The sequence below is a fragment of the Enhydra lutris genome, unplaced genomic scaffold (assembly GCF_002288905.1).
Source record: "Enhydra lutris kenyoni isolate GAN:26980312 unplaced genomic scaffold, ASM228890v2 scaffoldscaffold35, whole genome shotgun sequence".
In the NCBI taxonomy this organism is placed as follows: domain Eukaryota; kingdom Metazoa; phylum Chordata; class Mammalia; order Carnivora; family Mustelidae; genus Enhydra; species Enhydra lutris.
Genome location: NW_019154119.1, coordinates 14891583 through 14905750, shown reverse-complemented (window position 1 = coordinate 14905750; position 14168 = coordinate 14891583). Strand labels below are relative to the sequence as shown.

The 14168-nt window shown below is 45.5% G+C and overlaps 1 protein-coding gene across 1 annotated transcript in view; it reads right to left on the bottom strand.

The window, feature by feature from the left end:
* LOC111154191 (E2F transcription factor 6) overlaps positions 1-12215 on the bottom strand; it is a 22024-nt gene extending 9809 nt beyond the window's left edge. The window contains exons 1-2 of the mRNA XM_022513642.1: positions 11863-12215; positions 2889-2943 (exon numbers count right to left, since the gene is read on the bottom strand). Coding sequence (XP_022369350.1) covers positions 2889-2943; positions 11863-11970 — 163 coding nt within the window. The 5' untranslated portion in view covers positions 11971-12215. The remainder of the gene's footprint in view (positions 1-2888; positions 2944-11862) is intronic.
* Between the last annotated feature and the right edge of the window lie 1953 nt (positions 12216-14168).

Here is a 14168-nt window from a genome sequence, read left to right as displayed (position 1 = left end):
TCCCCTACCCCAGCAACCCTGTTTGTTTTGTGAGATTAAGAGTCTCTTATGGTTTGTCTCCCCCCCCATCCCATCTTGTTTCATTTATTCCTTTCCTACCCCCCAAGCCCCCCACATTGCCTCTCAACTTCCTCATATCAGGGAGATCATATGATAATTGTTTTTCTCTGATAGACTTATTTTGCTAAACATAATACCCTCTAGTTCCATCCACATCGTGGCAAATGGCAAGATTTCATTTCTTTTGATGGCTGCATAATATTCCATTATAGATATATACCACATCTTCTTTATCCATTCATCTGTGGATGGACATCTAGGTTCTTTCCACAGTTTGGCTACTGTGGACATTGCTGCTATAAACATTCGGGTGCACGTGGCCCTTCGGATCACTACATTTGTACCTTTAGAGTAAATACCCAGTATGTACACGTAACTTTTTAAAAACAAAAATAACAGGCTGCTTTAATTCAATGCTGTGAACAGCCTCACTTGGCAACAAATGTATTTCAACATTATTCTTAAGGGCTGCATAATATTTAACTGCATGGATACTGGCTAAACTTACCCCAATACTGGAATTTTGACTGTCTCCAACTTTGCTATTTTGCCCGATACTTTAGGACATCTCCCTGCAGCTAAATTTTGTGTGCATCTCTGTTTCCTTTAGTTAAGTTCCCCGATTTTGAATTGACAGGTAAAAGGGTATTTTAAGGAATGGCTGTCCTGCTCAACCTGCTTTCCAGGTGGGGTTTCTATCAATTTTACACAGTGTATGAGAGAGGGGCTCAGCTCACGTGTTTGCCTGAATGGAGTATTAGTATTCCTTTCACCTTTCCCAACTTGATATTAAAAAACAAGTTCTTATGGTTTGGTGTGTGGAGTAAATAATTTTACAAATAACCCAGCTGTCCTTTTGGTGTGAGCTATATGATCTCTCCTTTTTTTTACTTTCACAGCATACAACAATGAGTATGTGTCAAAAGAAATATTCATCTTGTCTTCAATCAGGAAATTCCTGTATCCAGAAACTCTACAATGTCACATTCAGTTTAAAGCCCACTGGTGGCTACTCCAAGAACACAAGTACGTATTTTATAATGCACATGTCTTATCTGTGGAGCCCACTCCTACACTTAATGATCAAACAGGAATAAACAGGAATTAAAATGATGTTTAATTACAAGAAAGTCACCATCCTACAAAAAAGCTTGGCAGACTACAACGGAGAAATTCTAACTTGAAAAAGCACACATCTAATCGCCCTAACTGCTGACACGACAGGGTCTTACAAGCTCAGGGTTAAGTATATTCCCACCGTGTTAGTCACTTTAGAAAGTGACTTGAGACAGGTATTAACTGAAAACATGTAACCTGACAGTTGCTGACAGAATACAACCACGATTCAAAAGGTTTTCAAACAAAGCTGTTCCCTGATCTAGTACGGATTTCCGACAAAGCTGTTTCCTGATCTAGTACGGATTTCCGACAAAGCTGTTCCCTGATCTAGTACGGAACGCCATCACAATGTCCTGAGGTCAGTGCCAAGTGCGGCATCTGAGCTCCCTGAGAAGAGCTGGAACCTGACTGCAGTGGGAGTAAGGAAATCTTCCTGAAGGGGGTGAGTGGGCGAGGGCAGAAAGGTGGAGAGAAAGCGCTTCTCCCCTGACAGAGGGCAGGGGCTTAATGAGACAAACCCATGGTTGAGAACGGGTGGGTTCAGGGAGCCTGCAGCTGGCAGAGACACCTGGTGTAAGCGCCCTTTCTGTCCAGCCATTGTCTACTGCCTTGTTTCGTTTAAGGATTATGAGGTGGCTTATAAATTTAATGCAAGTAAATAAAACCAAATAAATGAGGAGTCAGGGTTTTCTCTATTTGCAATAGAACATTGTAGAAGAATTCTAGGTTGAGTGAGATCCCAATCCCAGGACTGTTAGGAAAATCCCACGGGCAGCAGGGTGCTAGAGCCTGAGAGCAGACAAGCTACTGCGGAGGCTGTGCGCCGCGTCAGCTGGAGAGGGCGTGAGGGCCCACACTGGACGCAGCAGACCCAGCTAGAGGTTGAGACGAGGGGCTTGAGTCTGAGAGGTGTGGGGTGAATCCTGACTGAGGCCTCAGTTTATTCATCTATAAAAAAATGAGTAATAATCCACATTTGTATTTTAAAGGTTGTTGAGATAATTCATGCAAAGAGCTTAACACAGCTCGCACTGTACAAGCTCAGTGTGTGTTAGACAATACCGCGGGGTGGTGGTGATGGTCAGAGGACACACATCCAATGGAAAACTGACCAAACCTGGGGACCAGCTATGCGTGAGACTGCGGCAGGGGCTGAGAAGAAATTCAGGGCTGATATTAAGATCTACATATGGATCTAGGCATGATCTATTCCTTGTGGTTAGGACCAAATTAAGGGGAAGTCAGGGGTGGGTCTATCTATGGTAACAATTTCCAGAAGGATGGGAACCACAGCAGTTGGTACTCCATCTCCTTTCCATGACTCTGCACACTGGTCCATGGCAGGAAGGGGAGAGAGCAAAGGGAATCAAAGGAAGTCTGGAGGACCAAAGGCAGTTTGTCCTATTATCAACCGCCTTCAATTCTGCTGATGGCAGCAAGTAACTGATCTCACAGAATTTTGAGAAAAATATCCTTAAACATAGACCACTCCATTTTAAAAATGATTTCTAAAAGCAACAAAGAATCAGCCAGTGTTTGTGTACATTATTGAGCCCACAACCTCAACTTTTACTTAAGTTTACTTAAGTTTCTTAAGTTTACTTAAGTTTACTTAAGTTTCCCATCAATTTATGTACATTTAAAATACATCATTTAAATCATATGAAGCTCAAACTAAAAAACTTAAAACCTATTCAGGATCAACTTACTTCTCATGGAGACATACTGTACATTATCTTCTAAATTAATCCTTATTTTTGATGGCTGGAAAAAAGAAAATACAGAAATTTAAATTAGTAATTTAAAGACAATAATGCAAAATGAGCAAAAGCAAATGAAAAGCATTTCCTGGATAACATGAGGGTTTTTTTTTTTTTCACCCTGGGGTAATAATTCAGTTGGGGGAAAGGCAGTCTTTCCTGCATACTGTATGTACTCCGAGCTCACAACTGACAGCACTCAGAGTGACGTTCCTAACGCTGCGCAGGCCGTGAGTACAGAGGGGTAGTTATAGACAGGGGTAGGTGAGAGATATAAATGAGAAGTTACTACCGGACAGACGCTAATTTACCATCCGTCTCAGCTACTGAGGATAAAAAAGGAATAGAACGAAGATTAGGACACTGTCTCTGGCTCTGGAAAGCGCAGTAGACGGGGCAGATTCCTCTAAACTAGCAAATGTTCACCCCTTGCTATTTTAGTGTAAGTGGCTCCTAAAAAAATTGCTCATAAGTTTTCATAGGTGGCATGCATTCCTGTTATAATTAATGGAAAAACAGCAGCACTTCTGATAATGGAAAATGACACACACTACTTAACTAGAAATGTTGGTATTAGAGTAATTAAAAAAAAAAAAACAAAACCTTCTTTTAAATTCTTCAAACAACCAGGAAAGGAGAAGCAGCTCTACTCCCAATGCTCACCATCTTATCAGGTATTTTGAAGCTATGAAACTTTACATTAACTGGTAGTAAAACATTTGTAATACATTTAAAAATCATTTTTGCAGAAAATAAATAAAACCTTTTTAAAAAACCAGGTTAACAGAAACCTGTATCAGCCTCATGCTTACAACAAAGCACAATGACAGGTGCCTCCAGACAGGCCGTGATCAGGTTTAGCTCTTGCCTAAGTGAAAAATCTGGCCCCGAAACTGGCAGTAGCCCTGGGATAGGTGAACTCCACAAGGAGCTCTAAGAGAAGAATCGACGGGAGTACTACAGGTGCACCCAGGGAAGGATATCACAGGATGCACAGGTAAGGGGATTTCCAGTTGAGCCTTCAAGGAGAAGCCTGATACTGCCCAAACCCGTGAGAACTTCAAGAAAGAGGAAGAAGATACGATTCCTAGTGCAGGAAATGAAACAAACAAAGGCATGAAAATACAAATGCGTGGCACCTTTGGAAGACCCACCTGTGTGGTGAGGACAAGACTAACTTGACACTGAGGTTGGAAAGACATGCTGAACCAGACTCAACAGAGAGATCACGGAAGTCCCGCTACACAGTTTGGACTTCCTGTCAAAACCCGTGGAGGATCACCGCAGATTCCTGAACAAGAATATGACACACCCAAACTCATGGTTTATGAATGTGAGTACGGAAGCAATAGAGTAAGAGGACTGGGGGATGGGGACGTCTAAAGGCAAGGGGAGCAGCTCAGAAGCTCTTTATCTCAGTGTCAGCAAATCCTTGGCACAATGATTTCTCTATCATCTATGACAAAATTATAGCATCTACTAGCAAATTAACTTGATATGGAATAATTCTACTGAAATAGAATTCCGCTGTAGAATTAGCTTAGTTGTTAGAATGTAAAGGAAAAGCAGACCTGCTGGGGTGTGCGAAACCAGAGTTGGGAAGGCCTGTCTTGGGGGCAGAGACTATGCCTGACGAGCTCTCCCGAACAACAGTGACTTGCCAACACGGAACCACCAGTGAACCGGTGAAGGGCAGTCCTGTTAAAGTCAGACACAGATGAACGTGACCCGTGGTCATGTTTATTTTTACATTTAACCTTTCTACTAATATTGCAGGAGACAGAATTTACTAGCAGGACTCTTATATGTGAAAGAATCCATCCTCATATATTGATTCGAAACACACATAAATAAATATCCTAAATTGTTGTATGTTCCTTTAAAAAAGTACACAGAAAGGGTTAACTATAGCAGGGCTCATAGGTGCTTTGCCACAAATAGACTTCTGTTCTTAATTTAGAGCAGCAGGGCCAAAGCCTACATACAAGCACTTAAGGGTACCCTAAGTGGCCGCCTCGCCATCTGCTCGCTGCATATTCCAGAAGGGCATCCCCTCGGCTCTGTACTCCCCGCTCTCTCATCCCCTTATCGAGACCGCTGCCATTCACAGGCTGGCACGGGGATGGTACCACAACAGCTGTAACAACAGGAGCAAGGACAGCTTGCTTTCCCACACACTTTGCCATAAATGCAGCCGCACGGCATGCTGTCTACATCAAGAGCTGTGGGAAATCAGAGTCCAATGGGCAACCCCCCCCTTTTTTTTTTTTTTACCTTTTGAATATGAAAACATGATCTCTTTATCTTGGAAGAGTCCCAGCAGTATCCTGGCCCCTCCGGGGCAGATCCCAGTACGTGTAAATCCTATGGGTGAACAATACCGGAGATTTCCCAAGTGTCCAGAGTAATGACACATTCATCTCCTTTGTATTCAAAATAGTACTTGGCTTAAGACGGCGGTTTGGGACTACCAGCCACCCGACTTCCTAGACGCTGAGAGATCCTGGCCTTGATCTGTAACACAGTGTGTTGATATCATTTTATTGCCCATTTTCTGAGCTACTGTGAAGATTAAAAAAGAAATTGTGTCAATTGTAAAATCCTATGCAACCCTAAGAGACTATTATCATTTTGCATTTTGAACCAGAAGAGCACCTGGTACATTCAAGCACTTGGTAAATATCTGTTAACATGGGAAGTTGAAATAGGATCTTGTTGCAGATAACTTCAACTGTGAAGTAACTCAGAACTCTGAAACGGTGAGTATGTAAGACACAAGGACACAGGGTGAAGACTCCCTCCTGTGTACACCATGAATACAGATCCCCGAGAGATTATCAGGTGTCATTTTCTGTGCTCTAACACCACATGCATCCTCTTGCTAGATCAGCCTGGCACCTGGCAAGCCTTTCCTGCTACTTTAACTTTGGTAAACGGCATTCAACAAATAGGCCAGGAGCTTTTCTGGGAGTAGAAAGAACTAGACAAGACTCCTTTTTAAGTGACTTTAAAATCAGAATAAATGGGAGTGCCTGGGTACTTCAGTCAGTTAGGCATCTGCCTTCGCTCAGGTCATGGTCTCAGAGTCCTGGGATCTAGTACTACATTGGGCTCCCTGCTCAGCGGGGGAGTCTGCTTCTCCCTCTCCTTCTGCCGCTCCACCCCCCACCTGCACTCACTCTCTCTCTCTCTAAAATGAATACAGGGGCGCCTGGGTGGCTCAGTGGGTTAAAGCCTCTGCTTTCGGCTCAGGTCATGGTCCCGAGGTCCTGGGATCGAGCCCCGCATCGGGCTCTCTGCTCGGCAGGAGGCCTGCTTCTCTTCCTCTCTCTCTCTCTCTGCCTGCTTGTCATCTCTGTCAAATAAATAAATAAAATCTTTAAAATAAATAAATAAATAAAATGAATACATAAAATCTGGGAAAAAAAAATCAGAATAAAGGTTTCCTCACAGAAACGTTAGTGAGCTATTAGGGAGAAGAAAAAAAAAAAAGAAACTTAAATGCTATCCGTGCACTTGGCCCATGTCACTTAGGTCCACTGGATCAGAGCAGCGCACCTCACCCCTGGAGGGAAGCCAGCAAGGCTCTCCACTCTGGTACGGACCCCGGTACGAACCCGCAAGTGCAAACAGGAGATGGAACAGAGGCAGCTCCCACTCAAGGTGAGGAGCCATCAAGGCCCCTCTCAAAAGGAGATTGACTGCGTATGCTCCTCTCAGGGATACCCACTTTCTTTTTATTTTGAAATAATCTCAGCCTTCACGAAAGGGACACAAGCAGCACTAAGAATTGCTACACACCCTTCATCCAAATCCCCCACGTACTAATGCTTTATGACATTTGCTCTATCATTTCTCTATACACATGTAATTCTTTCCCTTGAAATCACCTGAGGGTAAACGGCAGACCCCTACGGAACTCAGCATGTGCCTCAAGGATGTTCCCTTATACGACCACCAAATAATTACCAACAAGTCTGTGCTAACTCAGCAGTCTCTAAAGAAACACTCAGTAAAACCTGGACTTTGAGGGCACTCCAGGGAAGGTTCAAAAGGAAGAGAGGATCATGCTACTAGAAAGCAGAAGAAAGCAGATGTCTGCTGTGTTCGGAGAGAACCCTTAGCAACACCGTCGTCTGCAGTTAATGCGGGAACTTGACAGTCATGGCTCAGGTAACCTGAGATTTCCACACCAAGTTGACTGCGGCACCTGGTTTCTCTCTGCAGCCTACAGTAAATGTGTGAGGGAGAACTCAAGAAAGGGATTTTTAAACAAAAAGGAGCCAGGATTTAAAGACTTTAAAATTCCCAGCCTTGAGGCACCTGGGTGGCTCATTTGGATAAGCGTCTGCCTTCAGCTCAGGTCATGAACCCAGAGTCCCAGGATCGAGCCCCACACTGGGCTCCCCACTCAGTGCGGAGTCTGCTTCTCCCTCTGCACCCCCCCGCCCCAGCTCGCTCGCTTGCTCTCAAATAAAATCTTAAAAAAACTCCCAGCTTCTCCAGAAGCTCAAATTAAGAAAGGACACCTGAGAAAGACCAAATCAAAGGTGTACTCTAAAGATGATGGTGAAGGGCGCCCGGGTGACTCAGTCGGTTAAGTGTCCGGGTCTTGATTTCGGCTCAGGTCATGATCTCAGGGTCGTGAGACTGAGCCCCAAGTCAGGCTCTTCGCTGGGTGTGGAGCCTGCTTGAGATTCTCTCTCACCCTCTACCCGTCCCCCTCCCCCTTACCCTCTCTTTCAAAAAAATAAATAAATAAATAAATAAAAACTGGAGGAAAAAAAAAAAAGAAGCTGACAGGGTGTGACTGCACAGCCTCTGGAGAAGACCTCAGGTGAATCAAAGATGCTGCCTCAGAGTGCTGTGCAGTCACACAAGAGGCCTTGACGGAGATGAAGGATGAACCCCACAGATCCTCTAAGTCTCAGCCAGGGCCTCGATGAAGCCCCAGGGCCCTGTCCACCAGCCACTCCAACAGGAGCCCAAGGCGGAGAAGGGTTCAGCCAGAAGAGAGGTGGGATGCTTGTCTGCTGAGCCACAACAGGATTCACAGAAGGTCCACACGGTTTCCGAGAGAATTCTATCAGCAAAAACACTGTCAGCTTGGATGAAAGGAGACACTGTTTAAATTGAAAAAGGTTACTCAATACCCAAAGTTCTACTGCCAGGAAGCAGGCTGATAAAATTACTCAGCTACAAATAGGGATTTCCTTTCATGAGGAAGAAAGGAAGACAGTGGAACCAACAGCCCAGAGGGTAGAGCTGGCAGCACAGAGAATTGTTCCCTGAGACCTAACCAAGAAATTTCTAGCACTTAGCAAGCGGATTTTCAGAACTACTCCGGACCATTACTTCCCTGTGACTCCCATTTCCTCCTTTAGGAACAGGAATGTCTAGAGCAGGTATCAGGTCTGTCGCACTAGTGTGTGCTGGCTGTGCTGTGGGGAGGGGAGGAGGAGGGGGTCAGATAATGGTCTTTTTAGTGTCACGTGTCTAAAGATCTGGAGGAGCTGGACGGGCTGTACTTGAAGACCTCCATCCGCGGAGCCTGGATGCTTATTTTATTCTCCGAGTATGAAATCTGTTATTGTGAGACTCAGATTGTCGCAGGTTAGGCCAACAGAGGCCTTTTCAAAGTGGTGCCTGTGCAGGACACTTATTTTTGACCTTTTCAGCATTGTGAGGATAGTAGTCCTCCAATATCTATGGGACTAACCTGCCCGGGTGCCAGCACAGATGCTGCTTCTAGTGCTGACGACCCACCACTGGGGAAGCTGACACGGTCTTCAGTCCTTTCCAGGAGTCTCACGGGGAGGTTACTCTCGGGTAAATCCCTTGAGGGATGCCAAGGGAGAGCTCAGTAGGAGAGAAACCTCAAGAATGGACTACCTAAGACCTTTCCCTTTCAATCGTCCAACTGGTTCTGGGCCCCTACTGGTTCAGGCTTGATACCTAGCCTGTCTGCATCTCCGCTGGGGAGTGCATGGAGAAGACAGAGGCCGCCAGACTGAAAATCAGTACGATCTCAACGCACACAGCTCTCCAGGAACCAGCAGCTCCTGACAAGCAAGTCTGCACAATGGAAGCAATTTTACGACTGTTCTGAGTCCCGCATCTGAAGACCGCAGAATAAATTATAATTTGAGATCTTAAAGGACATAGGACAGAACACTAGGTCAGTGTTAGGGACTAAAACCTTAAGCACTGCCTCTAAGTTGGTGAAACATCTCTCTATACAGATGTCTCTCTGTTCTGCCGGCCTATTTTGGGGAGTCATATTCCCTTAGGAGCCCTTCGGAAACAGACCTCTGTCCAAGGAGTCTGCATTCTCCTCATTCAAACTTTCCTCATTTTTCAATGTGCAGACTAAGTTCCACCGCCAACTGATACTACTTCCTCCCTTCTCTAAAATCCAGTTTTCAAGCCATTTACCTGGGGGAACATCAATCACTCAGGCAAATACATGACTAGACAGTGGACTGATCTTTGCATAGCAACACACTTCATTAAATATCCAGTCACTGGCCAATTAAAAAACACTGCGAGGGCAGTTTAAATCACCATTTTACAAGCAGGAAAACAAACACACATCCGAACATGTACGAGTACCCACTTCAGTCATTCAGTAACTACGTGCCAAATGTTTTTGTGAGAGGCACCAAACCACTGCGGATGTAACAGCGAAATGGACAGAGTCACTGCGCTCAGGGACCTAAGAGCCGCAGGCTGCAGACAGGGTAAGTAAGCACAGGGTGCTCTCGGAGCACAAAAGGAGCGCCTAACCCAGTCCTGACAGGTCAGGGAAGGCAGACAAGGAACCTACACACCCAGACCTGAAAACCAGGGGAGGTAACAAGGAAAAGGGCTTTTGGGGAAGGTGGGGTATGAATATGAAGGGATCCAAACGAACACGGAAATTCGGAAATCTAGCAACTATAAGCAGTTCAAAAAAAGATAAGTCCAGGAACCTGATTATATTAAGAAGTTTCTACTGTGTTCTGAAAGCACTAGGATTCTTTAAGCCAAATGACATGGTCAGAAACATGCTTTAAAAAGACCACATGAAAGTTACTACGTGAAGAGTATCTAGAAGTCTGGGGGCAAGACCAGAAGCAGGAAAGCACTGCAACAATCTGAAAGACGGTTAGAAGCGCCAAGCATTGGTGATTAATTTTCATTAGATCGGGAAGACAGAGGGGGTCAGTTTGGAGAAGGGAAAAGGCAAGGATAATGCCCAAGCGACTAGCTTAGGCAATACGGTGGGTGTGGCGCCATTTATAAAGATAAGAGCAAAGCTGTTGCCGGCTTTGGCAAGAAGATAATGAATTCAATTACGGATAGGAGTTTGAAATCTAAGAAATGTCAGGCGACAGTTGGAAAGCTCTGAGCTGGATTTATAGATCTAGGAGTTATGACACAGTAACTGAAACTGCCCAAGAAGATAAGAATATCTAAGACTTCAAGGGATGTGTGTATCTTCTGATGTTAAGTGCAAAATTAACTGGTTTTTCCACAGTTGAGAGTTCAGGGCTTTTATCAAAGCCTCAAAGATTAAGACTACCAACACAGACTGTACCGATAAAGACAGTATCAGAAGTCCTAAGAGTGGCGAATGACATCCCACATGAAGCTCATGTAGAGAGAGTAGAAGAAAACCCAAAATAACACCAACATGTAAGAAATGCGGAGAGAAAGAGCAGTTTGCGCAAGGTGAGACCAGATGAGTACATGGAGCACCACGAGTATATATGGCCAAAACAGCCATTCAAAGGTGAGTTTCTAACAAAATCAAGTGGTCAGTCGTGTGGAAACTAGAGATAAGGGGTGAAACATCTTATGGAACTGACAAGGCTGTTGGCAAACTTGGTTAGAAGAGCTGTGCGGAGAGCAGAGGTCCCCTGCCCGGCAATGTAATGACAATGGACACAGTGAAAGCAAACAATTTTCTGGAAAAGTCTGGAGGGAAGAGATACAGATGACAGGGTATCTAGAATTAAGGGAAGGCTCTTTTAAGGTGAGGAAATATTTAGGATGCAGTTGAAGCGGCCCAGAATTTAACATCAGGGGTCAGACATGGTGAGATTAAATCCAGGCTTTTCCAGGTACTATCTAACCACTGGCAAGCCACTTAACACTTCCAAATCTATTCTGACAAATGGAGAACAAGAATAATAATCTCGCAGAACTGCTACCAGGAATTAAATGAGGTTATGCTCATAAATTATTTTTGAGCACTGAGCCACTATGGTGACGGGGCAATATTAACTTCATGTTTCGTTATTATGGAAGAAACCAGCAGAAAAGAAAATACAGGGAGAAATGGAAAATCATGGATTCATCAATGCCTCTGAGAACCAAGAATATATTGCATCTAATCTAAAACAAGAATAGAGGAAACTAACCTTACGCAGGGAGGGATCGCGACCTTCCTCGATTTGCTGAATGGGCAGCCTGTGGGGTGGGTAATGTAGTGTTGGGTTTTAAATGGCTACAGCCAAGTAAAAGAATGGGAGAGGAGGACGAAGACAAACACAAGTAAGTTGCAGAAATACAGCGAGGGTCCAGGAGAGGTAGAAAAATGCGAAATTGGGCAATTTTCTCCAACAGCGCTCCCTAACCCCAGGTAAAAGCCAGTAAAACGGACGTATTTGGGACCAAGTGCTGAAAAAGGAAGACAGGAAAGTTTTAACTGAAAGACCGATCAGCCTGGTTCAGAGCACAGGACGGGCAGCTGGAAAGCCAGGGAGACCGGGTGTTCCCGCTCCGAACCAGGCCCAGGGAAAACTCACGACCCGGAGGGCGGTGGGTCTGGCTTCCCAGCGAAGGAGAAGAGGCTGCGGGACCTGAGAGCCGCCCCCGCCCCACCACGCGCCACGCCAGGGCTCCAGCGCTCCCAGCACAGGCTATCCCCGGGGCTTACCAGCAGGCCCTCCACATTGATGGGGTCGCGGCACCGACGGCGCACCGTCTCCTCCGCCGGGTCCACCAGCAGACTGGGCAGTTTCCGCGCCGGCCGCTGCTGACTCATGCTGCCCAGCCAGCCGTCCCTCGCCTCGCACCCCGCGAGCTCTCCCGCCTTCTCCCGCTCCGGCCGGGCACCGCCCCCAACGCGCCGGGTCCCAGGGGCCGAGCACGAACCGGGCCCGCAGCCTGCACGGAGGCGCCACTGCCTAGGTCGGCCCGCGAACGAACGCGGCACTGCTCCACGATCTCGGGAGCTACAACGCAGACGGGAAGAGTACAGGGTGACCCACGGCTCTCAGGACGCCAGGCCCGCCATCTTCCCGCATGCGCAGTGCGCCGCCCCCAGTGCGCATGCGTACCGCTGCCCGAGCGCTCCCACGCACTAACCCTCTCCCGGCGGCCGGAGCCCGGGAAAGCCCGGACGCTAAATCCACGGAGAGGATGGCAGAGGAGAGGAAGAGGTGGAGCAGGAATTTCAGAAGAAAGGAACAGAGCCAGAGAAAAGAGGCTGCTGGTGGCGGGGGAACGCAATTGTCAACACTGATTATTGAAACTTCTGAGCGTGCGACTGTTAATTAACCTTGAGCTCCCTCCGCACACCGCAGGCATTTGCCCGGTGTTGATGCTTAGAAAATATTGGTAATCAAACTGGTGTGCAATTGTTTATTTACAGGCTTCTTTCTTTCATCTGATGAATAAATTATTGATTATCTGTTGTATTATGTATCGTGGTGGGTACAGGAGATATTCATTGATATTTGGCACAGACTCAACCTCAAATCCCAATAGAGGAAACAGAAAAATAAACGGAACATTTAAAGCTGGAGTCAGAAAGTGTGTTTTCAGATCCTGGCTTCTCTCTCTCCTTATTAAGTTTACAAGACCTTAAGCAAGTTACTTAATCACAGTGTGCCTCAGTTTCTTCATTTGTTAAATGGGAATAACGACAGTACTTATTTCATAAGGTTGTTGTGAGAATTAAATTATTAAATTACTTAGAACAGGGACAAGCGCATGTTTGAAATAAAAACCCAATGCAATGCAGTACGTTCAGGGTAGAGGGCAGCAACTGAGCGCTGTGGTAGCTAGACCAGGGGTTTCTACCCAGCCTGAGGTGTGGCAGGGGAGACTTCTGCTGGACGTTGGCTCCCCACTATACTATAAATTTTCCAGTGAGAGGCATTCTCTAATCTTTGTAGCTCCAGCATCTAGCACAGTACCTGGCAAATATTAAGAGCCCAGTAAAAGTTTGCTAAATTAATGACTTGAGATAGAGAATAATATTATTAATAATAATATTAATAATAATATGGGCTAAGTCTCTAGAAGACTGAATTTTGTGGCAGAATGGAGAATTGTCCAGAGTTGTTAAAATATGCCTTCACCAACCAGAGTCCCTGGGAAGGCAAGCTCCAGAGACCAGAAATGAATGTTTTTTATAAAAAAATATAATCCACTGTTTGCTACATGTTTGGCATTCTACTAAAGGTTCTGCATAGATTTTTTTTTTTTGCATGTAAATCTTATATCAAAACAGAAAGGTGTTTTCCTGTCCATTATATAGATTAGGAAAATGAAGATTAACAAGATTGCAAAAATTACCCAGGGTCCTGGGTAGGGTGTGGTAGAGACAGGATTTGACTCCACAACTGATTAGTTATTCTGGTATGCCACTCCTTAAGAAGATTACTGGAGAGTGACTAGATTTTCTCCAGCCAGGGATGGGGTTGGGTGAGCAAAGGAGGGGTGTGGGTGAGTTTGAGTGTGGCAGGCAGTCCAGGCTGAAGACAGCGTGAACACAGCTGTGGAGAGCTGGAAAAATGGCACGGCCTTCCAGACACGATTCCTGTAACTTGGCTTCAGCCTGAGACTTTATCGTTCACACATTTGAGTGTGAACCTGACATAGAGGAGGTGCTGAAGGGGAAGCCAGTTCGCCAGGGCCTTACCTTGTGCTCCAACAGCCTCCAGCCTGGGGAGACACATAACTAGAACACAGAAGCCCTACTAAAACGTGTATCACATGCTATGGGAACACAGAGGAGGAAGAAAAGAAAGAACTGAATTTGGTGTATGTTACAGATGCTTTTTTAACATATCTCCCAGTGAGGTAGATATTTCTAGAATATCTTGTGGATTGAATACAGAAGCTGGAAGAGGATAAGCGCCTTGCCTAAGGCCATGTGGGAATCAACAGGGCTTCAGACTCCGTATCCTTTGCTTTATCCACTATGCCCCACGGTGGAGCCCAGACAGTTCCCCG